Genomic DNA, 26404 nt, shown 5'->3' on the forward strand with positions numbered 1-26404 from the left:
GTAACCGCGCTGCCAGTAGCTCTTTCTGGAGCACGGTGGCTGAAGGGAGCAGAGCAGCTGCTGTGAAATTGACTAGTCGGTAATTTTGTTTGTAATCCCCACAGAAATGTGAGCTGACAGGTTCCGGCGGTGAGCTCCCTCGAGGACTCTGGAGAGAAATGCCGAGTGCATTTCTCCTGCACTGCTAGTGGGGTGAGGGGGGTGCCCTTGCTCAGCTGCGTTGCCTCGATGCTGCCGAGGGGGAATTGCTGTGGACAACTTCAGAGACTTGTCAGCCCGTGAATCCTCCCCGACGGGCAGCATCTGGGTGGTCTTTTAGTCTTGGTGTTAGGAGATAAGATTCGTGCCTTCCTGACATTTTTCTGCATGGTTATCTGCGGTTCGGTGTTCTTCCATAACTTTGATCCGGTAACGAAAGCCTGCGAGCTGGATGTACGGCAGTGGAAGGTTAGGGGCTGGTTTGATCCTACATCCAAAACGCAAGTGTGGAGGGCGGGCAGGAGAGAAGGAAGCCCAGGGAGCTCGGAGACTCTGGTTCCGCCACGGGTCGGCTGCAAGGTGAGGCCGAAGTGGTTACCCGCCGCGGAGAGCTTCTTTCCGCAGAGCCGGACAGGCCACCCGCGCATCGCAACCGCCGCCGGCAGACTACAGCTCCCAGCTTGCACCGCGCCGGCCTGCAGCACAGCGCCGCGCTATTGGCCGTGCTGGGGCCGACGGCCAATGGGGCGCGGGTATGTTGGGAGGCGGTGGAAGGGCAGAGACGCTCTTGGCAGGCGGCAGCCCGGTGTGAGTGGGGGGCGCGGTGGGAATAGGTGTCCGCAGTGCCCGTCCCGCCGGCATGGGGGCCAGCGAGAGCAGCCAGGGCGGCAGGCACGTCTCCTTCGGGCTGGATGAGCGGGATCAAGTCCGCGTGCTGCACGGCATCAGGGTGAGGCGGCCGTGCTGGGGCCGGGTGATGGAGGCAGGGTGGCTGCGGGGACGGGGTTGGAGGGCGAGCATCTGGGCTGAAGAATGCTGTGCTGGAGCGACAGGGGAGGGCAGGGAATGTGGTACAGGGGTGGGAGGGGTAAGTGGAGAAAACCAGTCAGGAGAAGGGGAGGAAAAACTGGAAGGCTGAAGGAGTAGGGGCTTGGAGAGGCCATGGAATGATTGGAGATTGGTGGGAAAGCAAGCTGAGTGCCTGAGCGAGACTTTTCTTAAGTGGTGACACACGAGCATTTATCTCCCCTACCCAACTCTACTCTCAACCCTCTTTCCCTCCTTTATGCTTAATGACCCCATCTCGCCCCTGCCTTGTGCAAGTAGTTTGATGTCACTGCCTGGCTCTGAGGACATCCCAGAGGAGACATCTCTGCCCATATTAATGGTACCAAGAGCCTTGGCAAAGCACTGCTGCTTGAACATTCAGGTAGATAAAAGACTATGAGGATTAGCGAGGATTAGGGTGTTTCTTGAAGAGGCAGTGGGAAAGTGCTTCTTGAACTTTGTTTGGACATACGTGTATGTGTTATGAAAACAAGCCCTGGAGAGTGGTGGTGTTGCCATTAAGGAAGGTTTTCTCACCCCATCAGAACCCTTCTCCCTACTTTTCATTAGTGTTTTGTTGTGGGTTTTTAAAATTACTATCATCATTTTCATTGCTATTGCTTCTTCATCCTTATGTGTCTGATTTTCTTCTTCGATTTCTCTGATATGAGCTTGCAGATTGTTTGTTTTTTTTTTTTTTTTTGCTGTGGTTTCTTATTTTTCATCTAATTTTGACCAATAACTTGACAAAAGTTAAATAACATTAAAATAAGGCAACTGGTATTATATTGCAGTAGGATGGAAACTGACAAATGGGTAGCTTTCGTAGTAGAATAGATGAAGAATTGACTTGGTTAATTTCTTTCCTGTATTATGTCTGTTTCAGCTCACTGAAGATGTAGTGAACCGAATGAAAGAGTCTTCTCAAAGTAAAAGGGACAACCAGAGGTCGTCCCATTCATCCAGTGGCACAGCTCCATCTTCACCAGCTGCAGAAGGGAGACCCAGATCTCCTATAGGTACTGTCAGTCCCTATCACGTCCTTGGGCTGTTTTGACATGCTTGTCAGTAGTGATGCCACTGGGTGTTACAGAGCAGCCCTCTATTTTTCAAGATAGGAGATTTCTTACATATGAATGTTAGAATGTATATATTCTTATATATTAATTTCTCCTCAAATAATTTATGATGTGATAGATGATGTTTTGTACTACAGGCCTGTGTTTTTCTTTCTAGGAGTCCAGCCACCAACGGCAAGTGACTCTGGTCAGAAGTCTTCTGCTGCAGAGCAGGAACTGTACAGGAGGTAAGGTGAAATTCTTGAGAAATACAATATATAAGCCTCTTTTGGCTTATATATTATAAGCCCTTTTTGGCTTATATATATATACACACACATATATTTTTTACCTCAGTCCAAGCACAGTGGTTGTATGTTTTAATGCCTGGGCATCCCTTTTGAAACTTTTTTCAGTTAAAGGCCATGGAACACATTGTTTTGGAGGAGCCTGTCTCTTAGCCAAAAGCAGCAGTGAGGGGAGCTGTGGGAGTGGTGTGTGGAGAAACAGAAAGGATGACAGAAAACTTATCTGTGCACTGCAAGACCAGTAGAGCATAAACTTGAGTATAGTTGCTTTTTCTGGGACAAATGAAGGAGTCCAGGTGTTTGATGCATCCTGGGAGGGATGGCTTTTGGAATCTCAGATGTGGTAGTGGGCTTAATTTATTTCATACCTAAACTAATCAGGTCCTTCTTAGGTATCTGATTCCATTCCTTCTTTTTCATAGACTTGGCATAAAGTCTGTCAGCACTAAAATGCTATGAATTTTTTATCCAACAGTATTTACATTTGTTAAGACAAAACCACCTATAAAGGTTGGGGGTAAGGGTGAGGAGGGGAAATTGCAGAAGAAAAGTGTCCTCTTCTCTCAGAATTACAGCAGTCTCCTCCTAGTTGTCGGTACTGCAGGGCAGTGAGAACTTCAGTTCTGTGTAGCTCAGTAGCTTTCTATTATTTCTGTTGCTTCTCTGGTGGTTTTTACCATGCTTATTGTCTGGGTAACAGTGAAAATCAGTCTCTCTGTGCATGGTGTTTTTTGGGGATTGCAGCTGATTGACCAAGCCTGTTAAAACCCTGTTGCATCCATCACACTCTCCTTACAAAAGTCAGAGATGCAACCAAGAAAACCTCTGGATAGCTGGTGCCTTTTCTTGGGGACTGTGGGACAAAATTACTGGCAGTATTAAGTGCTGAGCTACTGAACTGCATCCCAAATACCTGACCTGGGAAAGGAGAGGTGTACAGAAATGCCATGGAATGGTAGGCAGGGAAGACAAGAAAGGGAGAAGAAGCTTCTATGAGTGCGGCACAACTGTGAGTGGACAGAAGCCTAAGAAGGTTCGTGGATGACACCAAATTCTTAAAGGAGTGTTTGCTGTGCTGGAGAGGAACATTGCCACTCAGGAATTATAGGTGTGGGAGAAGAGAGGATGAGGGAGCTGCATTGGCTTAGCCTGGCAAAGAAGGGGATATAGCTGTTGTTTTCAGCTTCCTAAAATGGTACAATAGAGACAGTGTCAGACTGTTCTCAGAGGCACACACTGAAAGGACAAGAGGCAAGGGACACAGATCACAGCAAGCATTGTGTGTTCTGTGTGTCCCCAGACAGTCAGTGAGTGCAGTGAAGCACTGGAACAGGTTGGACTGAAGCAATGTTAGATTCTCCACCACTGGAAATTGTTAGAGATTGATTGGAGGAGGCCTTGAGTGACATGATCTAACCTTGAAGTCAGTTCTGTTTTGAGCAGGAGACTGGAATAGACAACATTCAAAAGTCCTGTCTAACCTAATTTATTATTTACTTCATGTTGATCTCTCTTTGCTTGCATATAGAATTTTCAAGGCTTCTATTGCATAGTTTCCTTTATGGCAGTCTGATACTTAGGTGTCCAGACCATGGATGTGACCAGGCTGCTTCTCTTGGTGCTGTTGTTGCATGCATTTGATGTTATTTTCTTTCCCTTTTATAGCAGAAGAGCAGCATTGTCAGCTAGGTTAACTCCTTTAGTGTATGTCCCTTGATCTTTTCCAAAGCAGTATCTATTTTTCTGGCTGACTACTTTCTATTTTCACTGGCTTCAAGTGACAATTAAATACTTAGAACTAAATATAACTGAGGTATAAGCTTATAGGGCACTAAACCTGCTGTTGCCAGAGCTCTACCTCTTTGAAGTGGTAGGTCGTGTGATAAGTTTGTTGGACTTTTGGATTCCTGCTGATAATGGTGGGGCTGTGAGCAGACTTAGTCAAATAGATTATGGATTTGTGTTTTGGCTCTAGGCAGGAGTAGTCTATAAGCCATGACCCTGTTTCCTGAAGTCTGCTGATCACCTTTTCTCTATGCTCATACAGGTATGAGCAAGAACAAGCACTGGTCCAAGAGGAGTTGCTCCGTCTGGCCAAAAGAGAAAGTGAGGCCTTGAACACTGCCCTTCAGCAGGAGAGGAGCAACAGTAAAGAAGAGAGGCAGAGAGCAGCCCAGCTGGTGAGTAACAAAGCCCCTCAGGATGTTTCCAGGCAGTACAGACTAAAATATCTCTGCTTGAGGCGATTTATTAAATGCTGCTTGTATGATGAACTTGCAAACTTTGATTTAAGCTGAAACGCTCATCACTGCCTAATTCATAGATCACAGAATCTATGAACCTAGTTCATCACTTGACATTTGGCTTGTGGTGTAGCTGGTGAGCTGCACTTACAGCATGATGTGCAGTGATGCTAAGGCCAAGTGTGCTAGGAAAAGCATAAGCAAGGACTGTGCTGGGGACAGCTTTACCTGTAGCACTCAGTGTGGGGTGTGTTTACAGGGTCATTGTCTGAGCTAGAGAGAACACTGAAACTGTGAAGTGTGTGAAATGAGTGTTTTGATATGTACAGGACCAGAGTCTGCTGACCTGATCTGTCTTGAAACCTTGCTCGGTTTTTCTATAGCATAGTTGTGCAAATACCCAAATTAATAAAAAGTAATAGTGAGTTGTGTTGAGTCTTTCATGATAACAGAAGAACTGTCATAAAACTGTCAACCATTTTAAGATTTTGAAGAAGGCTTAAGACTGATTGTTAGGGACCAAGAAGCATAAACCCCTTTTGTACACACCACCTACTCCCAGACCAATCCATTCTTGCCCAGTAGGCAGACTTGGTTTTGGACACTTCTTGCTGTTATTCAGGCACCTTGGTGGTGTTGAGATAACCTTTTGGGTTATTGTCATACCAGTGCTGAGAAGAGCAGTAATGGAGGCAGAAGTATTGTCAACAATGCAGAGCAAAAGACTCTTATCAGTTCAGTAGATTGGAGTTGATGCTTAATAATCACATGATACTATTTTGTGTTGATTTCTTCTAAGTACTAACATTACTGTGGCAATGGTGTGCTGCCTGTAAATAATACAGAGTCTTACTGGAACTGCCACTTCTTCCTGACCTGCAGTGGAATAAGTTCTTAGATGTGACAGTGAGGTGGGACTGTGCTTGCCACAGTGAGATCAAACTCCCAGTGCATTTAGCCTGAGATGTTGAAACTTTTTTGAGATGACTGAAAGTAGTTCTCCTTGTCTGGTACATGTGAAAGGATGGTTTAGGAAGGGGACAATCTTGGGTAATGATGGTATTCATTGTTTCTTCCATCCTACTTTGCTGTTGCATGCAGTTGATTTAAATGAAAACTCCTCCTTTGAGCATGTTGAGTGCTAATAGGCATGGCTTACCCAGGCATGTGACTTGGCTGTGAAGCATTTTGAGGTTACAATTTTGGTGGGCTGAATAAATAAAATTGTTATAAGAATGGCTGTAGTGCTTCAGACAGAAGGTCCTTCTAGCTCTTGTCCATCTCTGATAGTGATTTGTAGCAGCTGCTTATGGAGAGCAGGAGAACAGAGCAAATGCAGACCAGTACAAGTAGTAGTCATTTGTGCACCCTTGCAGCTTCTGCTGTTCTGGGGCTTAGAAGCTTCTTCAGCAAGAGGTTCTGTTTTCACTTTGGTGTTAACAGTCCTTAATAGAATTGTCTCCTGTGAATTTGTCCATTTGTGGTTTTGGATCTGTGGGTTTTGAATCTGTGATAATGTTTGTATGTGGTCGGATTGGAAGGTCTCCTGGACGCAGCTTGTGAAAGGCTGCTGTGTTGTAGGAAATAATCTGCTTGGCAGATTATACCCTGACCATGGGAAGTTGCAGGATTGCTGCGCTCTAGAACTGGGATGTCTGAGGCAGGTGACTGCAGTTTGTCTGCCTAGGACATCTGGGTCAGCAGATGCAGTATTAACTCTCTGCCCACTAGAAAGAGAAGGTTCTCTTTCTGAATGCAATTGACCAACTTCTGTGAAGAGGCAGGGAAGAAGCTAGTGGATTCGTTGTCCAATATAAAGATGTGGTCTGGCTGGGAAGTAGCGCCCTGCCCTCCTGCAGGGCGGTGGAGAGTAATCCTGGGGAAGAGTTGACTAGCAGAGCCTGGCAATATTGGTGAAGAGGACACCTCTAAAATGCATTGGGACCTGCCTGCTAACATACAAAAGCTGCTCTGGTATCTGAATTAGCTTTAAATCCTGCAGTGTTGCATACCCAGATGTCACATACTTGGTGCTCTGCAAAAATCTAATCAGGTTCTCCTTGTGTAACTGACAAAAGATGAATAGCGACCACAGAATGTTAGCCCAGAATGTGGTGCAAGAATGAGAAACTGTTAAATTTTATTGCTCTTTAACTATCTCTTGATCAGTCATAAATTTAAGATCCTTAAAAATGGAATAGTCTAGCCTCTCCTTGCAAAGATGAGGTCAAAGCTATTGTCTGTTGGCTTCTAGATGTCTTCCTAAGCGAGAGCTGGTTTTGCTAGCCTTGTGAATTATTTGGATCCCTGTCAGACATGCTTTATCTCAGCTACAGTTTAATTTTGGGAATGGTTACCTTATTGTATTGACTTAATCCTGCACACTTCATATCTGTCCTTTGTCTTACCACTATTGTTTTCACCCTTTATTTGGAGTAGGGCTTGAATGTTTCTTGCTCACCCGTCTGCTTTTTATTCCTAGCTGCTCCTTGATCTCTTCTGTGTCAGTCCTCTCTTTCACCATTCAAGGCCACACCTTGAGTACTGTGTCCAGTTCTGGGCCCCTCAATTTAAGAAGGACATTGAGACTCTTGAATGTGTCCAGAGAAGGGCAGCGAGGCTGGGGAGAGGCCTCGAGCACAAGCCCTACGAGGAGAGGCTGAGGGAGCTGGGATTGTTTACCCTGGAGAAGAGGCAGCTCAGGGGAGACCTTACTGCTCTCTACAACTACCTGAAGGGGAGTTGTAGCCAGGAGGAAGTTGGGCTCTTCTCTCAAGCAACCAGCACCAGAAGAAGAGGACACAGTCTCAAGCTGCACCAGGGGAAGTTTAGGCTGGAGGCGAGGAGAAAGTTCTTCACTGAGAGAGTCATTCACCATTGGAATGTGCTGCCCAGGGAGGTGGTGGAGTCCCCATCCCTGGAGGTGTTCAAGAGGGGATTGGATGTGGCACTTGGTGCCATGGTTTAGTCATGAGGTCTGTGGTGACAGGTTGGACTTGATGATCTTTGAGGTCTCTTCCAACCTTGGTGATTCTGTGATTCAGGTAGAAGAGAGTAGTGTAACTCTAGGTGTACCTTGTCTGGGTGCAGATCACACTCAAAATGATCTGCTTGAATTTATAAGAGAGCAACTTCCAGGGTGGTTGTTGTCATCGTTGTGACCTACTAGGGAAGCCAGAGAAAAGTGGGGAAAACTTAATGAAAGAAATAACAAATAATTGGCTTCTTGCAGCATGTAATGTAGTAAGGATTGAAAATCATGCCACTTACAATTAGAAAGGTTTGGTTTCTTTCATATTTGCAGTAAAGATCTGGAGCTACCCAGTGCCCTTAGCCTATCAGTAACTTGGTGACTAGGAGCCTTCTCTTGTACAGCTGTCTCCAGTAGTGCTGCAAGATTCTCCTTTGACCTCACCACTTGTAGCCCATAAATCCAAAGGTGATAGCTGTATTTTGAAGTGGCTTCATTTTGGTTGTGCTGCGAACGTCGCTTGCCATTTAATCTCCTCTTTATAGTTCTCATTCACTGACTTCTATTATTGGCAGTATTGCTATGAAGCACTTCTTCAGTCTTATTACATAGCACACATTCCTAAAGAGAGCATGGACTGGAGCTAACCTTTGATAGAATTTGTGTCAGCTTCTGGGGCCAGTTGCTTCATCATTGACAAGGTAGGATGCAGATTAAGATTTGTCTGTTTGCTGTTTGTTTGTGAGGTTTTGGTTGCTTGGTGGGTGTTGGTTTTTGTTGTGTGCCTGTGTATTTTTTGCTTTGGTTTTGCTTTTTCCTTGAATTGGTGGTTACATGAAGGATTTAGAGCTCAGTCCCTGGGTTCTACATTTTTGTTTTGCTCTTTCTTTTCTTTCCTTTTTTTTTCATTTTATATAACTTTGAACAAGGTACTTAGCTTTGAGTAAAACTCCTTAAAGTTTTAGTTTAAGAAGCAGAATAGCTCTGTAAGTAGAAACTGCAGCATTTGCTTCCCTCTTTGAGTGAATATGGCTTTTTGATTAGCCGTGGGGGACTGGCTCAAATGGAAGTGGTCTGCTAAGCTGCTGCAGAACGCTCCCCAATTTGTGTTGGAGATGAAATGTTTTGTTTGTTTGTGCAGCACCGCAGGATTGTGGTGCTGGCTGGACTCTGAATAATTTAATGCTTAAAATACAGCAAGGGTTGTATGTACAGGGCTTCACAGCAGGGCTGAAGGTGTTTAACTAATGCCTGCAGCATGCCTTGAGTCTCATGTGAAATAGCCAAGAATTAATACAGCTAGCTTTTAAAGTTTGCCTTTTTTTTTTCCTCCCTAGCATGAGGAACTTCCAAAGTTGTCACAGTCAAGTTATTCAGCTGCTTCACTGTGTTGTGAACAATCTCACCTTTCTCCTCTACCAGGAGTCTTTCCTTTTTCATTTCCAATTAATCAAAACCTTTTCTCTCAACTTCTCGGTTCCTTTGGCTTTCTTTTTTTCTTCTTCTTGCCAACAAAAGAAACTTTGCGAGCGAAGCTGCTCTTTTTTCTCCCCTTTCTGCTTTTGTAATCTCCTAAGGCTGAGCAGCATGTGCAGCATATGCATCATGAGCCTCTTGGAGCCAGTGACTCCCTGCCTGATGGTTTTCTCTGAAACCTTTGAGACAAATCAATGTGGAATGGGAATGGAGAAAAGCAGAAGCTGGGGGGGAATAAACGCGATTAAGCGAAGACATCTCATTACTACTCTAGAAAGGAAGGATTATAACTTATAAAATAGGAGGATCTCATTTAGGGGCCATGTGTGCCTGTGTTATCAGGGCAGAGGGAGAGCAAATAGAATAAATGAAATTAATACTTTGAAAAGAAGCATTACCCGGATTTGAGAATTGAACTAATATGATTTGTGCCAAGCCCTGCAGTTCTTATCTCCCCATTTAATACCCTTAGGATAATGGCTTTGTCAGTGATTGACCGAAAGTCATCGTCTTCCTTCCCACTTTGAAAGAATGAATGCAGAAGTGGGGTGATGCTAGGACAGGCTTTGCACCACGATTGGCTTTTTTTAGGCAAGACTGATGGGCGTTGGTTGCTGTGTGACACAGCAGACTGGACACAGAATTCCTAAATTGCTGGGGAAGTTTTTCTCCAGCTGCCCAGGGATGGGCAGCATACTTTTCCTGGTGTTCCTGGTCATGCCCTGCTTGCTGGATGGCAAACATTTATTTTCTGGTGGTTCCAGCATTGCACTGTTGTGATTAGCGTGGTCCAGAATATAAGCGTGGGAGGAAATACAAGGATGTAGGGTTTGTCTCTGGCTGCTCCAGTAGCTGATTATAATTAGTCATAGGCTGTGGATTCTTTCAGATGATTTGTTGCCCAGAAATTATCTCTTTGCTCTTCTGTGCCTTCATCTCCTGTCGATTCAGCAGAGGAGGGCTGAAGGAAGAATGTGTGACTGGCAATGTCTTTTATCAGGGCAGTAGGTTTTGATATTGATGTCCTCTTGTCAATGTGGAATTCTGTACTCTGGAGCTTTGCTGGTGGCATGCTTTGGACACTTTCATCCTTGGTTTAGTGTAGATTGTGGTCTACTGACATTTTAAGTAATACATTTATTTCTCCATTTCAAAGAATGTGAAAGTAAAGTTGTTCCAAATTGGTGAAAGCAGTAGAAACAGCTCTTTCATAGATTAATACAACAGAGGAGAATTTTGGTGGTGGTAGGAGAGTGGAGCAGTGGTGGATTGAGGGGTTTTTTGCTAAATAGGGATAGTGGGATGATCCAATTGGTGCAGTTCCAGTCTTTGAAGCTTCAAGACAATCATGCTTACATTTTTTTCCTTTGAACTGGCCATTGTTGTGGAGTATCAGCTGTAGCTGCAGCTGAGATGATGCTGAAGGTGGTTTCAGAAACGGTGCTGAGCATCATTTAGGTTTGTTAAGGCTTTCATTTACTTTGCAATAAGCTGGGGATCAGCTTCATCCTAGCTGATTAACCATAGATAGGTAAGTATCTCTTGATTAGGCACAACAGAAACCCAGCCTAATCTCCTATCACTGTGACAAGCTGGAGTGACTGGCTGGGGTCCAGTAGCTGGTGTTTGTTGAAACTGAGCATGAGGCCATCAGTGAGGTGACGCTGCTGGTTTTGAGGGCAGGCTTCTATCCTTAAAACTTGTCACTTCTTCCTATTTATTTGACCTGATGCAATGAACATGATGTGAGCTTGGCATTATGGTTTGGACACTGCTCACATTAGGGCCAGTTTTGTTGGTCCTGTTTGCTCAGCAGCTCAAGTACAGCACACTTGGCTAAGCCCTTCTAAGGATGCGAGCCTCTGCGGTTTGTACTGGGAGGAGACATAGCTAACACAAATCTTGAGGTCTGGTGGCTCTTCAATTTCTGTAAATATTTCTTCTAAGAAGTTTTTCTTTCTGTGGGTGAAGCAGAAAACATTGAATAAATTTAGAACATTTGGAGGCTTGTTTCAGAAACAGTGCAAGCCTGATTTTCACTGATGTTACAGTGAATAGCAACAAGTACCTGTGTGTGTTTGCTAAAGGAATTATAGAATCAACAAGGTTGGAAAAGACCTCAGAGATCCTCAGATCCAACCTATTGCCTGACACCTCATGACTAACTAAACCATGGCTTCAAGTGCCACGTCCAATCCTTTTTTGAACATCTCCAGGGACAGGGACTCCACCTCCCTGGGCAGCCCATTCCACTGGCCAATTACTCTTTCTGTGAAGAACTTTCTCCTCACCTCCAGCCTAAACATTCCCTGGCACAGCTTGAGACTTCTTCCAGATTCATTTTTATGCTTTCTTTAAAAAATGACTGGTGTGTTTAGGTACTAGAACAGGAACTCTTACATACAGTGTGGGTATGCCCAGTGGCACAGGCAGTGCCTCCTGTTCCCTGCAGCCTGGCTTCTTGCTGAGCACTTCATGCTGTGGTCAAACACTCTCGTACCTAATCCTGTTGCAGGCTGAACCAGCTAGGGAGCTCTAGCAGAAGTGACATCATTTTGGGCTAAAAGTTGCAATGCCTGAGCTAGCAGACATTTTTCTAGATGATCCTTTGAGGAAAATGTATTAATATGTGAAGTCTTCAAAGTTAGTGTTCTGTTATTCTATAGTCTTTCCCCCCGTTCTTCTGCTGCTGCCTTCTCCTATAGAACTGGGTACATTTCTGCAGTGAAGGAATGACTCCTTTTTATGAAACCATTAAACATTTAAGGGGTCCCGATAGAAAGCAGTCTTGCAGTATTAAATGGTGGACTTTGAGAAGGTTTGCATTAAATTTAAGCTTGCTATGATGAGGATCTACATGTCTTCTACCTCCAGCCAGCTAATAACTTCTGGTCTCTGGAGCATCAGTGAGGTCTAAATTTAACTAAAGCAATTTTGGAGAATGTGTACTACAGTGAACTCGGAATGGAGAAACAAAGCTAAGTCAAACCAAAAGAAAACCACCTCTTTCTCCATCTTCTCTGGAGGGAAGGCAAAGCTGTTATCTGGCTAAGGGTAAGATGCTGGGTATGTGCTCCTTATTTTCCCTGCTCCTGCTGCTGTGATTTGTCAGACATTTTAAAGTGGATTTTTTTTTTTTTAATAACTTCCAATTTCTGCAGCCAGCTTTTATCTCCTGACTGAAGGTTAATTTGTGTTTGGAGACTTTTTGCAGATTGCAGCAGCTGATGGTGGTTTGACCTTCTCATTTTTGTAGTCTCTTGCTTGGACTTAAGCAACCTTATCACAAAGTTGGCCTCTTTTTAAATCCAGCAGCTGCAATGAATTAAAATTGTCTATGGTGTTGCCTTCTTCCCCTGTCTTGCCTTCAATTCTCCTGTGCCCATATTTCCCATTTTTTGTCTACCAAGTTCATATCCTCCTCAGAAACTTCTTCCAGATTCATTTGTTGTGACTTAGGGTTACTGTAAACCCTTTCCATCATTGAAGAAGCAAAAGATAAGATTAGCCTTCATTTCCCCCTAATTATCACTGTAAGATATTTAATTCATAAAGAAATAAGAGAGTACTGTTCTAGTATTTTTTTTCATGAATGGTTCAGCATTCATGGGGAAAAAAGCTAGTTCTGCATTAAAAAAAAAATTATTTTACTGCCAGACTACTATGGAGTAGTAGAACTCTGCTCTAATTTTTCAGGCTTAAGCAACAGATTTGGTAATGCATCAGGGTGTTTCAGTACAATATATTTGTTGTTTTCTCCTGTGAGCCGTTATCAGTGCTGGGCCCCATCCTGTTCAATATCTTCATTGGTGATCTGGATGAGGGCATTGAGTCAGTCATCAGTAGATTTGGGATGACACCAAGTTGGGAGCAGGTGTTGATTAGTTAGAGGGTATCAGGGCTCTCCAGAGGCATCCTGAGCGGCTGGACAGATGGGCAGAGTCCAACAGGATGGCATTCAACAAGTCCAAGTGCCGGGTGCTGCACTTTGGCCACAACAACCCCATGCAGTGCTACAGGCTGGGGTCAGAGTGGCTGGAGAGCAGCCAGGCAGAAAGGGATCTGGGGGTACTGATTGACAGCTGGCTGAACATGAGCCAGCAGTGTGCGCAGGTAGCCAAGAAGGCCAATGTCATCCTGCCCTGCATCAAGAGTAGTGTGGCCAGCAGGAGCAGGGAAGTCATTGTACTCAGCACTGGTTAGGCCACACCTTGAGTACTGTGTCTAGTTCTGGGCCCCTCAGTTTAAGAAAGACATTGACTCTTGAACATGTCCAGAGAAGGGCAACAAGGCTGGGGAGAGGCCTCAAGCACAAGCCGTACGAGGAGAAGCTGAAGGAGCTGGGAATGTTTAGCCTGATGAGGAGGTTCAGGGGAGACCTTATTGCTCTCTACAACTACCTGAAGGGTGGTTGTAGCCAGGAGGGGGTTGGTCTCTTCTCCCAGGCAACCAGCACCAGAACAAGAGGGCACAGTCTCAAGCTGTGCCAGGAAGTTTAGGCTGGAGGTGAGGAGAAAGTTCTTCACAGAGAGAGCTGTCAGCTGTTGGCATGTGCTGCCCAGGCAGGTGGTGGAGTCACCGTCCCTCGAGGTGTTCAAGAGGGGACTGGATGTGGCACTTGGTGCCATGGTTTAGTAGTCATGAGGTCTGTGGTGACAGGTTGGACTTGATGATCTTGAAGTCTTTTCCAACCTTGTTGATTCTGTGATTATTAGTAAAACGTCAGGTGGTTTGTGGTGTAAGATTGTCATAGGCATAAAGACTGAGAGTGTTATAAGAGTGTAGTTCCCACTGTCTTGGTTAAACTTTAGTTTTGGCTTGTGATTCTGCTTGTCTTTTTTTTTTTGAGTACTTGGAATATTACATCTATCTATCTTAGTATTTGCTGATAGATTTCTGGTATTCATTGTGTTCTAGCTAAAAATTTACAGTGTTTAAATCTTGAATCAATGATCCTTGAGGGCTGAAAATTTTCTTGATGTTTCTGACTAGAAAGCGTTGCTTGAAATTCATAACCTTGGCCTCTTTTGAAGGGCTAATATAGCTAGGAAATGAGTTTGCACTGAATGGAACACTTGGCTTGCACTCTCAACTGATGGGGATGGGAGGTAAATGACCTGCCACTGGATGTCACTTCTGTCATATTCCCTAAATACTACCAAAACTAGCTTTGGTGCTTCTGCTACCTTTTCTCAGAGCCTTAACGTGTGTGTCTTGATGTGATCCTCATTGACAACAGAGGTGGCAAAGAAGTTCCCTGAGATGGGCCAGGTGTTCAGCACTGGGTGGCAGTGTGGGAGAGAAAAGGTGCAGGGTCTTTTTTGGGTCTGACAAGTGACTTCATAAAGTACATGTTTTAATAAGGTAGAATAGAAAGAGGACTACAGATAGTGAGTGGCTCTTACATTCCTTCAGATGGATTCGGATCCATACTGTGCAAGGATTTTCCTATGGCATATTGTGCAGACGCAGAGCTTCCTCCTTTTTGGTTGCTTGAGCAATTACGTTGTTACTAGGAACCAACTGTTCATAAAGGATGCTCACATGAGAGCATCTTGCTGCCCTTTTATATAATGGCAAAGGAATCTGCAGCACAGGACAGGCCTGAAGGCCATTCTTTACCTGCACCTGCTCAGCTGCACTGTTCTGTGGATCACCACCTCCTCCATGCGCAGCGGTGTCCGGGTCAGAATTACTAGATTCTACCCCTTCATCTACATAGTTTTGCACAGCTCAAAGACAGGTAAGTTACATTGTATTAGCAAGCTGTTGAGCTAATGGGAAGTTTCCAGAGGGGCTGGAATGTTATCTGTGTGATAACACCTGTCAGTGCACACAGCACAGACCAGCATGGGGTATTCCAGTGGGTTCCCACTCAGCAGCTGCTCACGGTAACATATGGGCTTCTCAAACCCTGTGTACCTGGCCTAACAGCAGATGTATCTTGTTCAGATGGTGTTTTCTCTGATACAATGTCTTCCACAAGTCTCCCAATAGCTTTGTGGGGCTGTACTGGAAAATGAGTCCACATGGTATGATGGGAGAGATCAAAAGCACCAATGTCATTTCTTTATTTCTCACTCTAAAGACAAAGCAAGCTGATGCAAAGAGCCAATGTCACAGAGTCATTTTCCAGTTTGTTTATACCCTCTGATATGTTTGGGAATCCTCAAACTTGCCTCTATTTGCTGATGAAGTTTCTTTTCATTGTTTGCTTCCCTCTCCCTCTGTCTGTGTCTTTACTTTCCCCAAACTGCAGGACACTTTGCTCCTGCTGCCTCTCCTTGCCGTGGCGTTATCAGGCACGTGTGCAGCGGGTGAGATTGCAAACGCCACTGTTCTCTGGGATTCTAAGCATCAGACAATGTTTTACACGGCGTCCCATTCTCTAGCTGACTGGTTGGACATGATGTTGGTACCTTATCTTCACGCTGACACACACTGGACATTAATAGAAATACATTGCTGAGGCACATGTGTGGAATTTCAAGCAGCCTTTCTAGCTGTGCTTTAGATAGTCTATTGTGTGCTTAACCTCTGGGAAGAGGTTTTGATGAGAAACGTGGGATGTTAACTCTTGGGCAGCTGGGTGGACTCTCCTGGAGTTTCTTATTACAGTCAGCCTAATATCTGCCTAATTGCCTGCTGCTTATAGATTTTGGAGTTTCAGCAATTTGAAACCTCTCTTTCCATGAGCAATATTCCTCCTTCCTAGTGCAAATCTTTAGGGAAGAAATACCAATGTGTGCTGCGTGTGGAGAGGAGGTAGGAGGTACGTGCTGCAGAGTCAAGTGAGCAGCCAGCACCCTTGTTTAGCTTCGTCTAAAGTCTGCCCCTGAATTATTTTTGGCTCTGTGATTGCTTTGCATCAACTGAAAAAGTGACCTGGGTGCAACTGCTGGTATTTGCCAGGAATTCCTTCTGCTTTTGGAGCACATCTGAGTTGTTGCTGTTTCCTTTGCACTATATATGTATACTTTCTCTGCTTGTTTGTTATGACCAGCTGCAATTACCTGTATTATTTATGAGTACTGAGTAAAACATGATGGAAAGTACCTTCTTAAAAGGGACCCTACTAAGGGAGAGGAAATGAGCTGATGACTTTCTCTTTGATTTTTAGACGAGGAAAATAGAATACCTGCAAGCTTGTGAGGGAGGGAAGGAACGAGAGAGTTAGCTGGCTTGCTTTTTTTCCTGTCTGCATATTACATTGGGGGTTTGGAGCCTTTTTAGCCTTGAAGACTTTGTGATAATGGGCAAACTTGCAATAGGAGTTGAAAGTAAAAATTGATCAAGCAGACAGATAGAGCAAGGCTATTTATAATTACTGTCCAAAAGAGAGAAAGCTCTGTAGTTTAATACCTACTTGAATAGTACATTAGACTAAGGATACATTTGTTAAATATCCAGTGCTCTTCCAATTAGGACCAAGGGCTTGCCACATACATTCTGCTGGATCTTCAGCCTAATAATGCTTTTGCCACCTAAAAAGTGGCTCGCTGTCGAGCAGATGGCTTCAAGCTCCTTTCTTTTTCTAAACACCCAGGCTCATCTCTCCTCTCTCTCCTTTTCCCTTCTTTCCAGCCTCTGAGCAAAACGGATTTGTTCCTCAGTGTTCCTCTTGCTATAGCTGTAATTGGCACTGTCAAGCTGAAATTGTGACTCCCCCCTGTAGCTTCTGAACTTCCAGTACATAAATGGTTCCTTACAAAAGCTGTTCTCTTCCCAGCTGAGGATCTGAGCAGTCAGTCATTTTGGTACTTTTGTGTGATAGGTTATGCTTATTTCACATTTAGCTGTTCAGAGGAGGGAATTTGGAATAAGGGTATGTTAAAAAAACACCAAACAACACAAAACAACAACAAAATGAACACCACTGCCCCCCACCCAAAAAAATCCAACAAGCCACTAGAAAACAAAAGAACACACAACACCCCCCCCAACCCAACTAACCAAAAAAGACCCTACCCCAAACAAAGCAAAACCAAAAAATCTCCCCAAAATTGATAACAATAACAACATCAGCAGTGTGTATCAGCTGCACATCTGTGCATGTTTCTTATATCTTCTTCCCTGATTTTTCAGGGTATGAGAATTTTGGTTTAGGTACAAAGCTTGCAAAAACATGAGGGCTTTAAACTGCAAAGCCAGCCATGGTTTTAAAGATAATGAACACCAGTCTAGCCTTTAGTTTTCTAGAATTGAACATGTTGCCCAACCCCCCCCAGCCACAGCATGCCTTTTCCTGTTCAAGGCTCAGCATTTTGCAGTGTCATTTTTCTAAGCTTTGTGGTCCTGAAGGGTTTTCCTTAGAGTTCTGTTAAAAGCCTGCTTGCCTGTGATTTCCTGTTATACAGCAACCTGCAAAGAGTGATGGCTCTCTGGTCAAGTAAAACTTTGACACTGTTCATTTACTGGTAACAGAAGCAGGGTGCATCAATACCCTTTCCCATCTGATGGCTGCTCAGAAGCTGGCTCTCAGGTCACTCTGCCCTTGTTCCAGATCGTGATGAAGATCTAAATGAAACCTTGAAGCTTTTGCCAGCCACTTATTTCCTTTTCTTTAGTACAGTTTAGAAGTAGTTCATAAAACTGTGTGCATCTGGGGTAAAAATAAGCGTTTTCATTGTAATTAATGTAGATGGAATATTGGTTTGTGCCCAAATTAAGTGGAGCACTTTAGCTGTGCTCCTGCTCCAGTAATGTCATTCTGCCACGGCAAGCTTATTTTCTGAGGTTAATAAGGAATGTGTTAAGGCACCTGGAGGGAAAGGAGCTCTAATGGCCTTAGCTGCCATTCTTCTCTGTGGAGATGGGACTAATGTGGAGGATAAATACTTTGCTGCCTCAGGCCTTGCAAATGTTGTCTGCACCCTAGGAAAGAAAATAGTTCAAGGAGTACTGTGAATGTTCTTCGGATGGGTTGAAGTGGCGAGACAGAAGAGATTTCCTCCAGCCTACTCTCACTAACATGAATTTTAACCCCTCTTAATTTCAGTGTTTTGCTTGGAGGGCAGGTAATGGTAGATGATTTCTTCTGATTACATGTGTGTGCAACACAGACAAAATTTTGCCTCTTTGGTGGATATGCTTAGAAGTTGCACTGGGCATTCTTAAACTGCAGTAAAAATTCACAGCTCTGTTAAGAACGAGTAACAAAACTTCCACGTCGTTAGGCTGAGTCCATGTTGTTGCAGAGTGGCCAGCAGATGTTGCTGTTGAGCTTGCTTAGGCTTCACCGTACAGTTCAAAGTCACCTGCCTATTTTAAGAGCTGGGATGCAGACTGATTTGGAACTAAATTTCCTGCTTGATAATTCATGTCACCTCCTGGTAAGTCAATGCATTGTCCAGGGACTTAAGGTACGTGTGTGTAAATAAATAAATTGTATTAGAATGGCTTTTGTGAGCTGTGCATTGTTATTTTATTTCCACTTCATTACTGACTGAGTTCTTACAAAACCTTGCACTTTTGTTAGCAAAGCAATTTTGATTTACTTGTTTATTTTTTTGGTATTATTTTTGAGGGAGAAAGGGGTTTTTTTTGGCTCTTTCAAGAGAGCCTCTAACATGGGATGGTGGAAATGGAGACTAAAAGCCAATCCGTAAAAGGTGGATCTTCGTTAGCACTCCTTTGAATTGGGGATCTGGGCAAATCTATTACCTACCTTGTGTGAAATCTGGGAGATCTTCCTTGGGGTCAAACCCACTGCTCAGCCTGGTGCCTGCTCTGTGTATTGGTCTTGCAGACTGTACTCTGCTCCTCCGTTCTTTATGACGTGATTCTAGCTGTAGTATTTTGGGACTAGAGATTTTTAATGTGCATCTCGGGTGCGTGCCAGTGATGATGTTCACACTTTTTCCTGCGATGAGAGAGCACTTTCAAAGCACTCGTGAGTATTTCCTGAAGGTGGCAGTGAAGGGACGCCCATGAAGATGCCTTTCCAGGGAACTGCTGAGCCTTCGAATTGTTTACATACCAATGAAATGTCTCAAAAGTTTGCTTATTTGTTTTCATTCTGGCTAGCTCCTCCAGGACTTACCATAATATTTTTCAAGGTGGTTTTACCCCGAAGTTTTTGAAGCTTTTCAGTTTCTGTAGAAACACATAATTTGAAACTGTGAGGCCACTGTGCACTGACATAATTGATGAACTGGAGATGTATGCTGAATCAGCCTGCTCCTATCTTTTATTTTCTCACCATGCTTCTTGGGGCTCACTTTTCATGTTTGAATGCCTGGATCTAGCAACTTGTGGAATTGCTGTGTATTCACACTGCAGAGAGGAGGACAAGGTTGTCATGAAGATGGTGCAGGTTTCCGCTCAAATGATGTGCTCAGCCACCTCAGATTGCTTTTTGGTCTTCAGTTCTCTAGTTGGTTTGTAATAGTACACCTTGGAGGGGTAGATCACTGCTTCTGAGTGCAAGTTTAGTTTTGGAAGAATGGCAGATGCTGTCCTAATGACATCTCAGGCTCACTATCAAAACTGGTGTTGCTGCCTTCATTACTCAGATCTTCTTTAAGAGTCACTGTTTTGAAGACTACATCCTAGCCTTCTAAATAGACACTAGGTGCAAAACACAGACTGTAAAAATTGCCTATAATATCTGTGTCCCTTTGTCTGCAATCAGACTGTGTGGACTATCTAAGAAGGCCTATAAAAACCACTGAAGTTTCAGCAGAATTTTGAGATGTATGCAGTGCTGTAGTAAAGATGATCTTTCAGGTCAGTCTTCACTGATCTTGTAAACTTCTGACTTGTTTTGATTAATTTGGAATTTAAAAGATAAAGATGATCTAGCTGGCCTTGGGCAAAATAAATTATTGCTTTGAGGGCAGAATCTTCTCTGGAGGGACAAGTTGGTGGCTGGCTGGAATCCCTGCAGATTTTCAGGCAGGAGATTTGTATCTTCTGTTTTCAAGAAGGAGAAACAAGGGTTGTAAAAAACACTTAAAGGTTCAGTTAAGATTTATTCTGGCTACATAACTGCCTCCCATAATAACTTTAATATGCATCATCCTGAAACTCCTAATTGGCCCTGGTGTTGGCAGGACTTTCAGACCCAGTAGATTCTCCAGTGTTCAGCAGCTTTTAGGAAGGAATGTAGCCAGAGACGCACAAAAGATGAAATGGCTGCCTTATAAATTCTGACTGACCTTGAGAGTCCTTGTTTTAACAAGCAGGAAGATGCTGTTGAGAGCCTTCTAGACTAGAGCAGTGGTGGGAGTGTGTGTAGGTGTGCAATTGTTGAGGCAAGAGGAGAGGATGGGGGAAGACCTCATGTGCCTTGGAGAGAGGAGGTGGTTTAATTGTGGGCCATGTACCTACTTACCCTGTTGTTTATTTGCTTCTGTCATTGGAGTCCTGTATGTATTAACACTGATTAAAAATGTGTGGTTTGTGGGTTTTTTTCCATCTAAGGGATGTTTGTGGGGATGGGCTATGGAAGATCTGTGGGTTGAATTAATCCATTTCATCTGAGGTGGTGTCTTTATTTAGGAAATGATCCCAGTCAGTTGTTCCTCTCTGCTTACTGACTGGTTCCTGGACAAGTGCTCATCAGACAGATCAGAGCTGGAGGATGAAATCTTCTTTAGCTTCTCCTGGGCTCCCCCTGTGCCTGGGTGCCTGCCAGGCTGTTGTGACTGATGGAGGACTGTCATTTTTGCTCTCCTGGGCTGTCAGTTGAGCACCTCTTGCAGACCCTAAATTCCCTTTAAAACAAAACATTTGGCTTAGTTTATTTCATTCCATTAAGTAATTCCACTGCTAACACATAATTATCTACAGCAGTGACACTCGTCTGTGCTTTAATTATCTCAAAGCTGCACAATTCCCCCTCCCCCCTGCCTGGAAGTTGTCACTTGTGCAGGGTGGTTTTGCAGAGATAAGTGTGTAATACACGGCAGTGCTTTGGGTCTCACACAATACTCAGGCAGTTGCTGATTGCCTAAATGCAGGCAATAGAAGAGGCAAGGATTTTGGTCTCAGCCTTCTATTAGTGGCTCTTATCCATGTGGAGTGAGAGACATTGGGAAGGAAAAAGCTTATCAAAACTTCATAATGCAGGCTTGAAAGATAAAGATGTGAGCAAGTGCTGATTGGAGGCATTAAGCTTACAGGTGTTAGGGAAATTTGGAAGCACAAGTATTTGTTTTTCTTCTGAAGAAACTTAGGAAGTGAAACATCCTTGATGTTGGGCAGCAGCCCAGGAGCCCTGGTTGTGTTTGAGCGAGATTCTTTGTATTTCTCTTTCTTTGTTCATTTTTCTTCTTTCTTCTTTCTTTTTTTGTTTTCTTCTTTCCCTTTTTCTTCCCCCCCCACCTCCAGCTTTCTTTTCTCACCTCCTTTTTCAGTAAACACCTTGTCTAAGTGCAGAAGATCCCAGAAGTCTTTGATCCAGCCAGTCATTATAAGGTAACACAGCTGAGTTACAGGGTGTTTACTACCAAGCTGGATGAATATTCAAGTGGAGTACCTGCTCTTATGTAACACCACACTCTCTTGTTTAGGAAGGAGTGTTTTTGTTAACAAAGGACAAGGTCAGTCCTGGCTGAACTTGGGGGCATGTGGGTAGCAGTCTGCCTGTGTCATTGGAAGGTAAAGGTCTGTTAGGGCATAATGTGTTCTTTGAGAGATTTCTAAAACCTTGCAAAATCTGAAGGAGGAAAAAGCTGGAGGGGGCTCATAATTGGACTCATCTAGCTTCACAAAGCTGAGAGAAGTGGGTTGTAGACACCTCATTTAACTTGCAATGATGCACTGAGGTTTGTGGATGAACACCTGGAGCATGTGTCAAAAAGATAGCAAATCTTGAGAGGGACCTGATAGGAATGAGGACAGTATGCAGAAGGAAAGCCTGTTTATTATCATATAATAGATGGAAATGAGGCCATTTATTGGTGTTATCTGCTGGCAGAGACGTTCCGCCAGCTACCTTCATTTGGAACTCTGACCAAGACATGCAGTATGTAATTGTGTTCCACCTTCCATCCTGACTTAATTCTCAGAATTGGAGTTACTCTTTTGCACATACAAAAGCACTGAATTCTTTTCCTGTATTGTTATGGTGAAGGCAATTTCTGGTTGCTGACTGGCAGGAATGAGGAAGGGTGCACTGTGCAGCTTGTGTTACAACACGTGTCCTCAATCCCAGCAGTATCTGCTGCTCTTGGCTGGCAGCAGCAGCACCTGTTTGAGTAAGATTTCTTTGACCTACAAGTATGTTGTATATTTTCTTTGGCCCAAGGATGTAGTCTTAAGTATATCACTTGAAGACCTCACAGCTTGCTGAGCTCTAAATCTTTCCATCAATCTCAGATTTATTTTTCCACACTATTTATCACCATAGTGTTTTATGTACTTTCCAGATCAGTAGGACTGGCATAATGTGGTGGTCAGTTTGATGGCTTTCTTCCTCTCAGGAGAGTATGTTATATTAAGATTTGTGCTTCCTATGGGAGGCTATATACTCACCCTACAGTCATTAGCCTGGAGAAGAGAAGGCTCAGAGGAGACCTTATTGCTGTCTACAACTACCTGAAGGGAGGTTGTAGACAGGTGAGGGTTGGTCTCTTCTCCCAGGCAACCAGCACCAGAACAAGAGGAGACAGTCTCAAGCTGTGCTAGGGGAGGTTTAGGCTGGATGTTAGGAAGAAGTTCTTCACAGAAAGAGAGATTGCCCATTAGAAAGGGCTGCCCAGGGAGGTGGTGGAGTCACCATCACTGGAGGTGTTTAGGAAGAGATTGGATGGGGCACTTGGTGCCGTGGTTTAGTTGATTAGATGGTGTTGGGTGATAGGTTGGATGTGATGATCTCAAAGGTCTTTTCCAGTTTGTTCTGTTCTGTTCTATTACAGAATTTTCTGAGGGAAAGTCCTGGGAACCTGAACACCATTGACAAATTTCCAAAGGTCCCTTATCTGAATACTGTTGATGGAAATACTTTTCACATCTGGCAATGCTTTCACAGAAAAAAACTTTAAAGTGGTAAAGTTAATACCCAGCACAATTGCTTGGGTTTTTGGTTTTGTTTGAAGCATGCTTGAAAACCTTTCCATAAGAGTCCAGAAGGAAATACTGCCTTAGTGGCTTTTGTGACTCATCTTATGTTAAAACACTCACCAGGTCTGAGGTTTCCATGAACCTGTGTTAGTTATTTCTCTGGAGCTTGTGCTCTCACCTTTGTAATATATTTTCTAAGTGGAAATGGGATGTCACTCTTAAAATTATTAGTTCATGCAGAGATACAAAGTAAAATGAGGATATGAGAGCTGCGTGGTGGAGGTGATGGAGCTCATTGCCTCAATTCTCCTGTGTGACATGATTGAGGTACAGCATGGAGAGAGCATTCCTTTTCCACATGGCAAGGGCATTATTGGGGAGCTGTTGTGGGAAGGGGTGGGTGAATGATCCTCCTAGGACACATGTGGGAGAAGAAAAGCCAGAAACCATAGGACACACTGTGAAGCCTGGGGTTTGGGGTACAGAGCACTTCCTGGCTCTGTGTGCACACGTGATACCTTAGACTCCTGTGAGTTTGGTGGCAGGTATGGAGAGGGGATGGCAGCCTGGCAAGTCAGGCGCCAGTGTGGCTGATGATTAATTGCCCTTTTTAAATTGCAATTATGTCAGTCATAGAAGCTGTGAATATTAATTCCCAATTTGCTGCTTGAAAAACTGAATGATGATGAGATGGGTCCATTTTACTGATGTCTCAGAAGCGAGCTGAGTGCTGCAGCCAATAGCTACTACTGAAAGGAAAGGCTGCTGTGACTTTTATTGTTGTGTGGCTGTCTCACCTCTTCTTTTTCAGTGTTTCTGTTCCCTTCTTCAGAATCCTCTCAGTGCTTACAGCAAATTTTCCAGACTGACAGTAGTAGGTGGCAGGCTGACACTCAGAGCGAGTTAATCACTGCAAGCAATATTAGTTACCTGGATTTGCTGGATGGCCTTCCACCATTCACTGCTGCTTCTTGAGTCCCTTAGAGACTTCAGAATGAAATGGGTTGCTTTTTCGCTGCTCCAGCTCTTTCCCTTCATCTCCAATGTGTGTAACGTTTCATTCCATTTTACTTAGATCTTTTGAGATAATTTTCTGATTGTGCCTTCTTGGAAGGATATTAACAGGCAAGCATCAGCACACTGTGACTGTTTTCCTTTCAGTAATCTGCTCAAATACACAGATGATGAAAATCTTGGTTTCTTCTGCTATTCGGTCTGTTATCGGTCATGATCCTGTCTGGTATTTTCTGCATGAATCAGGACAAATTATTACATCTTTCTTGTGCTTTAGTTTTCTTGGAATGGCAGTTATCTCAACAAGTGTTGTCATGATGTGTGGATATTCACTGAGATCTTTGAAGGTGAATAATACGGTGCCTTTTTAGAACAGAAAAATAAAACCCTTCAAAGTGCTCTGGTGGTTTAGTTCTTGACGCTTTCCCACTTTCTAGAATGTTGTTTCTTCTCAAGCTTTTCCAACCTTTCAGCTAAAAGTGACTCTGGGTACCTGTGTATTTCATTGTTTTCTTGCAGGATTGGTATATGCTGAGTTGTCAAACTGACTTTGTGATTTTTTTAAGCAACAGAATTAAAAGGTGGAAGCTGCACAAAAATTGTCTCCACTGTTTGTTCTTATTTTAGTCAGATGTTCTATGTGACTGGAAAAAGTTGCTTGTTGCCTGAAAAGATTCAGAATGGAGGCATTAAGGAACTGAAGGTGCTGTGTATGTGAATGCAAACTAATTACTTGGTATTTATGGAAAAGCAGATTATTACCTGGGGAACATCTGACACTAGAGTGTCTGTATTTTAGGCTGAAGTGATACTGCTCCATTCTGACATTGTTGATGTTTTGCATACAAGAGGGCCTTGCAGGAGGATTATAATCTCATCCCATGAACTAATGCATTCATATTTATGGATATCAGCATTAATTTTAATAATTGTGTTTAGCAATTGACTTTGTGAGCCCCTATTATCATTCTAGTTAGACATCATCATATAGTTACTGTCCCAGTGGATTAAAGGTCTTTTCCAACCTGGTCTGGTCTGGTCCTCTCCTATCCTGTCCTCTTCTCTCCTAGAAGAAAATTAGGTGCAGCAGGGAATAGCAAGAATGTTTTAATTTTTGCTTAGTGTTGTCCTTTCCTGGAAAAAAGGCATGTAGCAGGCAGTTAAGTGTATTTCTGTGGAGTCTTCTTACTGGCCTGAAAAGGTGTCAAGGGTTCAGTTCTTCATTCTAGCTTTTTTTGTTTGTTGGTTTTCCCCCTTGTTCAGCTTTTATAATTGAATGGTAAATTGCTTGTTTTCATTGGACCCTTTCATTTTGGAAAGCTCTGGGCAATCTTTTATTGCTGCTGTTGGCCTTTGAGGTGAAAATGAAGCATTTCATTTTACTAAACAAGGGTGTTGAATAGATAGCCATTTAACTATTAAGTTAGTGATAAAAAGCTAGTTCTTATGGGTGTTATTTTTATCCTCCTTCTTCCTGTCCCCTTAGTGCACTTTGCTGTAACTGTGGTGTAGGAACTACTTTATCCAGCACTTAGTTAATGGCATCTAAGCATGGCTTTTGGATGAGGAAGTAGTGGCTTTTATGATAGCTCTGAAGAAGTATCAGAGCTGCCAGCACCCCTGGCTTCTCAAAGTGCTGTTTTATTGGCATGGAGAGGCTGCACTTAGAAACCTGTCTACCAAATGCAGAGTTTTCAGCAGTGTTTGGCTGATGGAGAAGTTTCTGTTCTGTGGTAGGAGTAGAGTGATCGAAAGCTTTAGCCCCTATTTCTGTTGGAGTAGTATCTGCTTCACCTGAAAAGTTTTCAGGGCATTTTGTCTTTAGGGCTTGAGCTTCGGTTTCATATCACTTGGCTAAACAGGTGCTGTAGACATTGATTATCATTAACTTAAGTAGTTTTGAAATACCTTTTTTTTTTTTTTTTTTTTTTTGACTTAAATTGTTTTAGTAAGGTTTGGTTCAGTAGGATTCCCTAGCAGCACGCGTGACAAACTGTCCCTACAAAGTACTGCTGAGATATCCCGTTTCAGCTGGCAGCCCAACAGACAAGCACATAGCCTGCTGCACAGCGGTGTAAGGTGCGTACACTCCTCCTGTTGACACCAAGTGCAAATATCAACTCTTAGTCAAGAAGTGACAGTCTAAAGACTGTGCAGGCTCAGAGGTGATTTCAGGCTTCAACAACATGTCTAACCATTCAGTAAGGGGGAATGATATGATGATCCAGTGATTTATGTTGAAAAGGAGTTTAAGGATATCTGGCCAGAAACTGGAGGTTCACATTCAGAAAGTGAAGATGT

The 26404-nt window shown here is 43.5% G+C and overlaps 1 protein-coding gene across 2 annotated transcripts in view; it reads left to right on the forward strand.

Annotated features, from left to right (window-relative positions):
• Window positions 1-754: 754 nt before the first annotated feature.
• The window catches only part of CHCHD6 (coiled-coil-helix-coiled-coil-helix domain containing 6), a 120649-nt gene continuing 94999 nt past the window's right edge, over window positions 755-26404 (forward strand). For both annotated transcript variants that reach the window (XM_009896346.2, XM_054162850.1), the window contains exons 1-4: window positions 755-928; window positions 1913-2045; window positions 2263-2332; window positions 4440-4572. In XM_009896346.2, the coding sequence (XP_009894648.2) occupies window positions 839-928; window positions 1913-2045; window positions 2263-2332; window positions 4440-4572 (426 nt within the window). In that variant the 5' untranslated portion in view covers window positions 755-838. The remainder of the gene's footprint in view (window positions 929-1912; window positions 2046-2262; window positions 2333-4439; window positions 4573-26404) is intronic.

The sequence above is a fragment of the Dryobates pubescens genome, chromosome 1, assembly GCF_014839835.1.
Source record: "Dryobates pubescens isolate bDryPub1 chromosome 1, bDryPub1.pri, whole genome shotgun sequence".
NCBI classification, from domain to species: Eukaryota; Metazoa; Chordata; class Aves; order Piciformes; family Picidae; genus Dryobates; species Dryobates pubescens.